The sequence below is a fragment of the Pteropus vampyrus genome, unplaced genomic scaffold (assembly GCF_000151845.1).
Source record: "Pteropus vampyrus isolate Shadow unplaced genomic scaffold, Pvam_2.0 Scaffold138, whole genome shotgun sequence".
NCBI classification, from domain to species: Eukaryota; Metazoa; Chordata; class Mammalia; order Chiroptera; family Pteropodidae; genus Pteropus; species Pteropus vampyrus.
In genome coordinates this window covers 1,143,120-1,149,454 of record NW_011888919.1, presented here as the reverse complement: position 1 = coordinate 1,149,454, position 6,335 = coordinate 1,143,120, and the positions used below count along the sequence as shown (strand labels likewise).

At 56.2% G+C, this 6,335-nt stretch overlaps 1 protein-coding gene across 2 annotated transcripts in view; it reads right to left on the bottom strand.

Annotated features, from left to right (window-relative positions):
- OPA3 (OPA3, outer mitochondrial membrane lipid metabolism regulator) overlaps positions 1-6,335 on the bottom strand; it is a 67,366-nt gene that overhangs the window by 28,478 nt on the left and 32,553 nt on the right. Inside the window, exon 2 of one of the 2 annotated variants that reach the window (XM_011367944.2) lies at positions 1,278-4,524. The exons of the other annotated variant lie outside the window; for it this stretch is intronic. Within the exon in view, the coding sequence (XP_011366246.1) occupies positions 4,118-4,524 (407 nt within the window). The 3' untranslated portion in view covers positions 1,278-4,117. Of the gene's footprint in view, positions 1-1,277; positions 4,525-6,335 lie in introns of those variants that run through there. 2 annotated transcript variants of the gene reach the window in all.

The following is a 6,335-nucleotide window of genomic DNA, read 5'->3' as shown; positions in this document are numbered from 1 at the left end:
TGCAGTTTCAGGGGGTCCGATGGGGCGCCTGGAGCCCACACGATGCTCCGCAGCTGTGCCCACTGGGGCAGGAGGCCGGACTTAGCTCTCCTGACCCCCTCGCCCACCCCTCTCCTCGCTTACTCTACTCCAGGGGTTGGTCAGCTCTTTATGTAAAGGGCTAAACAGTAAATATTTTCACCTTTGAAGGCCATATGATCGCTATCAGAAATACTCCACTGTGCCAATTAGTGCAAAAGCACCAAGGAAATATGTAAACGAATGCGTCTGACTGGGTTCCAGCACATCTGTATTTACAAAGGAGCAGCAGGACGCAGGATCAGGCCTGAGAGCCTTAGTCCGCTTCCCCCTGCTCTGTTCTGGTGACAGAACCGGTTGCTCTTCCAGGAACGGGCCGACCCCGTACCTGCCTCAGGGCCTTTGTACCTACAACAACCTTTCTCACTGCCTTCGGGGCTCATTTCAAGCATCACCTCCTCCCTGGTCACCTGATCTAAATCGACCATCCCCATTACTCCTGAACTCACACTGAGTCAGTTCTTTACTTGCTCACTGTCCCTCCCCTGCATTAGACATCAGCTCCATGACGGTGAACTCTGTCTTGTCCGGGCTGATTCTCGGCTGCTAGGATGGGGCCGGGTGCACAGCAGGTGCTCAGCAAACGTTTGTTTAATGGGCGGCTGGGCGGACGCTGCCCTCAGTTCTCCTTGGACATGCTTCTCTTCTTCCTCTGTCCACTGGGGGACCCAGCCTGGCCAGTCAGTGTCACAGTGGTCGTACAAGGAGGGCCCTATGGGCCGATGGATCAAGGGGGCTTTAGGAAGGCCATTTTCTCCTGAGGTGGCTCTCTCCAGGCAAGGGCCTGCTCGGCAGGGAAAGCAACGCAGGGGACAACAGGCCTGGGCGAGGCAGAGCCCTCGGATGCGGCTGGAGGCTTTGGTGAGCAGCGTGCACGGGTTTCTGTTCCTTACTCCCTAAAGCCCCGAGCCCCTCAGGAGCAGAGGTGTCTAGATTCAGCCTGGCTCCCTTTTCCCAAATAACCCAGAGCAGAGCAGGTAACACTGGAAAAGAAATGTCTGTATGTGCGTCTGTCCTCCTACCAGACCGTGAGGGCTGTCTTGGTCACCACTTGGAACCCGCATGGCTCAGAACAGGGCAGGGCACACAGTGGGCACCCGGGTGAGTTTTCTGAATGAAACAAATGAAGGACATCTTCCCTAAAATTAACAGGGGTTTTTCGAATACGGAAAAAATGCATTGACTTCAAGACAACCAACTTGAATTACAAATTTATTCTAACCCCTCTCCCCGAGTCGCAAATGTACACAGGACTTCTGCCAGTAGGAAGCCAGAGTGCTGACCCATCCCCCTGCAGCCCCCTGGGTATGAGGCGGTTCTTTACACCTCCGAGGCCCAGACCCCACCACCCCGGCTGGGGGGCTGCCGCTCCCTCGGGTCTGGACACGCCAGGACGGCCGAGTTCGGAGCCCCACTGGTGTTAGAGCAGCGCTACGTCAGGTCAAGACGACGCTCTGGCCCGGACCGCCCATCTTCACGTCCCACCTCCACCTGTGTGACCCTGGACGGGTGACTTTCCCTCTCTCTGCCTCAGTTTCCTCGTGACATGAAGAAAATGTTATTAAGGTTATGTGAAGCACTTAGAACAGTGCCCGGCACCTAACCGGAGCACGATAAACTCCGTTAGAGTGACTGCTATTTATTGACGTGATGGGAGGCTGTGCAGCCACTGTCCTTGGCCCCCTGGCCACCAGAGATGTGTCAGAATGGACCCCCAGGGGTAACCATGGAAACCAAGCACTCCGCCCTGTCACCTGGCTCTGTCCGTCACCCTTTCACGCATTGGCGTCTCTCTCACCCTCTTCCCCTCATCATTCAGCCCACTCGGGTCACCCCCAATTTTGAAGACACCCCCACCCGAGGCCCACCTCAGCTCCCTCTACACCAGCATCTCTCCCTCTTCTACAGGGAATGAGATGATGTTTCAGAACTCCAGGTTGTCGGCTTTGTATCCAGATCATGTTTAACCCCCTGGGGAAGTTAGAGAAAACTTGCCTCTCCCATTCCTTGGAAAGGGGCCCGGGTGGAATGAGTCTGACCCCGCTCACCAAATGCCTAGATCTCGGTGTGACGGGGGCTGCTCTGATCGGGGATGGAGGGCCCCCCACTCCCAGCACGGCCTCTGGGATCCTTTGTGGCGATCCCTGCCCCTCCCCCACAATCTGGGTTCCTGTCTCCCCCGAGGCCAGTCCCTTACTGGCCTCTTAGCCTTGGACAAACCCCTTTGTTTCCCCTGGGCCTCAGTTTCCTCATCTGAGAGAGTTCACAGGATGACTCTGCACCCTCACCCCCCGTCGGATCTCTCTGAGCGTCTCTCCCGATTTTAAGGAGCTTTGTACCCGTTCTGGAGACCCCCATCATGGTCCTCAATCGCACCCTTAAGGTGAGTTCCTCGCTCTGTTCCTCTAACTAGGAAATGTCTAGTCCAAAAAAAGACGGCAGAAGGGTGGGGCCCATGTCCCCCCCAACCCCCACTTCAGGGGTGAGTGCCGGAAGAGGAGCCCAGTGGCAAAGGGCGGTTCCTGGGCTGTTCCTTTCGCCCACGTGGGGAAGGCCAGTGTCCCACAGGGTTGACAGGAGTCTCAGCACACTCTCGGGGTGCGGAGGTATAGGGGGTTGAAGGGTGCCCCTCAGAGATATGTCTACACCCTGACCCCTAGGACCTGTGAATGTGAACTTACTTGGAAAAGGGTCTTTTAGACGGAATTAAGGATCTCGAAGTGAAATCGTCCCAGATTTAGGGTGGCCCTAAATGCAACGGCCAGATGTCTTTATAAGCAACAGAAGAGGAGGAGCCACGTGAAGATGAGGCAGCCACAAGCCAGGGGCGCCTGGGGACACCAGCAGCTGGAAGAGGCCGGGATCCTCCAGCAGGGCCTGAGGAGGGAGTGTGTCTTGCTGACGCCTGATTTTGGAAGCACAGCCTCTAAAGCTGAGAGAGAATAAATCCTTGTGGTTTGAAGCCACCAGGTTTGTGGCCATTTGTCCCAGCAGCCCCGACCATGCGGCAGTGTCCATTCAGTGGGTGGAGGTGGGACGTGGGGCTTTCGAGGCAGGAGGGTGCGCTGAAGCGGGGGCTGCTGGCCCAGTCCAGAGGGGAGGCGGCAGGAGCTCACAGATCAAAAGGTTTCAATGAACGTGGGGGGCTGTGATCGTCTAATCCATGGCTGACAGCCCCCTGAGAGAGGCCACTGAAGAAGGCAGTGCGAAGGTAGGAAAGGACATGTCACGAAAGGCCCAGGGACTCTGGGGAGAGGTAAACAGGAAGCTGAGACTGAAAGACAGGTTGGATTAGCCCTAGGTGGGATTGATTTTTTCACTGCGGAGGGGGTTGGGAGGGCACTGCCTGACAAGGCAGACGAGCCATTACAATGGGCTGTGCCCCGGACGAAGGATAAGGGGGGGTCCTGTTAGAATATTCCACTTAAGAGTCTCAGGAGAACGGGCCATGGATCGGGTTAAGGAAACTTGTAATATTCAGTGCACCAACTGCAAGCCAGGACCCATTTTCTTTCCCTTCAAAGAGAGCGCTGATGCGCAGCCACGGCCCGCCTCGGAAAGTGAGGGAGACCAAGTCCACGGAAAGACACTGCACTCCTCACGGTGGTCTGCGCCAAGGGACAAAAGGAAGGGCGTGACCAGTGTAATGGTTCCAGGAAAAGGTAACACCGATCGGGTAAATGGGGGGTCGCCAGTTTGAATGGGCTCAAGTCCAGGTTCCATTTTTCCTTCTGTCAGAAGAATGAGCACGTCCTTCTGCTGGCTGGGTCCTTGCAGGTCTGTGTGGTTTGGGGAGGGGGTGGCGAGATGAGCGCCGGGGGCTGTACCAATGAGCTAGAGGGTGGAGGCGGCTATGATGAAACGCTTCACGGTCCCAGTGGGTGGACGGCACCACTGGTCACTAGGGGGGTGGCCAAAGGCCAAGTTCCATCAAAATCCCGGTGGTTTCCGCTGGGCCAGCACAGGCAGGGGTAGCATTGGAGGGAAGGCCACACCAGGGCACACATGGCTACGTCCAAGTTCAAGTTTCGGCGGCCTCCTATTTCTGGGACGAGGACGCTGCCTGGGTCGCCGACGGCACGTGCGCGTCCCGGGCGCTGAGCTGGGCGCGCACCTCTCGCATCTGCGCCCGCAGCTCCTCCAGGGCCCCGGGCTGCGCCGCCGCCTGCACCTGCGCCTGCAGCGCCTCGAACGCCAGCGCCAGGCGGCCCACCTCGTCCTGCATCGCTTCCCAGGCGGCACGCTGCTCCTCCTCCTTGTGGCGCTGGTTCGCCTGGTGGCGCCAGTACTCCAGCACCAGACAGCTGCCGCCCACGATGAAGATGGTGGCCTCGCCCAGCAGCTCGGCGCCCAGCTCGGCGGCCGCCTCCTCGTTCAGCGGCTTGATGGCTGTGCCCCGGAAGCCCATGATGCGCATCTTGGTCCGCATCTCCACCCAGTGGTACACTGCAGGGGAAGAGAGGGGTCACTGCAGGGGAAGAGAGGGGTCAGGCGTGCTCCGGGTGCCCCCTGCCAGACCCACCCCCAACGCGCCTCTGGGTCCTAGTCGGAGCGAAGGGGACACACAAACGGTCGCAAGGTGGCGCTTTAAATAAGACCTGCACCTGGCCTTGCCTTGGGATGCCGGGTCATTTGGCTTTGGTGACCCAAGGGCATCTTTTTAAAGTCGCTCAGAAGATTCTGGCAAGCTGCTGGGAATAAGACCCTGCTCCGGAAGGGAGGTCCTCGGAATTCGCATCGTTGCCCCACCCACATCCTAAGAGAAGGGACAAACCCCCCCCCCCTTCTTTACGAATCTTTCCAAGAAAGGGCAGGGTAAACGTGGGAACCGATGCTAAGTGACCAGATGTCACGGTGACCAAGGCTCTTTGCAAGGCTGGTGGCTCCTAAACTAAGAGTTGCGAGCTCTTCACGTGAGGTTCTGCACACACACCTCGGGGGTGACTCCGCAGTCACCTGGCGCTGCTGGGACACGGACTTCCTTGCCCAGCTGCTGCTTCCCGAAGGAAAATTCTCAGCATCTGAGTCTTAAAAACCAAGACAGGCTGGAGGCTGAACCCTGACTCACTCCCGTAATGACGAGTATTCGGCCGAGGACACACGAAATCACTGGGGTTGCCCTGTCTAACTCATTTGGAGATTCATTTCCAACACATCGTTTCACTTAATGTTTAATAACTATTCATGAAAATACATAATACACGAAATGCTTTATGTTAATTGTGCACTAATAATAACCATAAAGGTAATTCAATCCAGAAGAAAATATTTTAACATTTAGAACCTTCTGGTCACAGGAAATTAAACAAAATTAAAATTAGAATTTCTGTATATATTTTGGCTGCTGATGCATAATTCATGAGACAGAATTCTGTCGGGAAGGGCACTGTAAGTTAAATTTAAGGACACAAAGGAACAATGTAAAATTTCTGACTGTTCAAGAAGAGCTTGTTTTTGACTTTCATTTTTTAAGCCAGACATTGGCTGGCACCAAATCTCCAGAGCACGTGAACCGCGTTGGCCAGGGTGGGCCAGCTCTGCGTGCACGTGTCAGTATGTTCATAACACACCACAAATTACGTCCTTCAAAACTACCTGAACTTGTGAAGAGAAGTTTTAGTTGCCACCTTGAAAATGCAGTACACGGTATAAGATTTTTCAAATTTTTTTAAGGGGTGGGGCAGTCAAAACGCGTGCCGAGCCCTGCCTGGGGACAGTGGTAAGATCCCAGAAACTAGCCGGGGCGCTGGAAGTAACTGCCAGATGCTGTGGTCACTGTCACTTCGGCACTGGCGTGGGGTACCTGGGGTCCGGGCTGTGGGGACTCCTCCCACACTGCGGTCCCAGTGTCAGGCCAACCTGGAGTCCTACTGCCTGCACCCTTTGAGCCACCTTTGTAAAACAGGGAGAGGACAGCACCTGCCTCACTCCTGATGACCATGTACCAGCCCGGTGGTGGTCTGTAACTGTCACCTGCTCCTTCATGTCAGAAGAAGTGGCGGCAGGGAGGGAAGGAAAGGCACAGAAGCAGCTCCCGCTGGCATTCCTGGGCGAGTGTCCCAGCATCCCGGTGTCGACAGAGCGTGGGGACCTGGGCCAGTGGGTGGGCCGGGGTGTGCAAATGGGAGTGGGCACACAGGGGCAGGCACACTCCCAGGGCACAGGAAATTAAGGTCAGGAAACAAGGTCTGGGTGGGAACGGAGGGTTGGGAAGAAGGGGCAGCATGCGAGGGACGAGGGTGGGACAAAACTGAGGA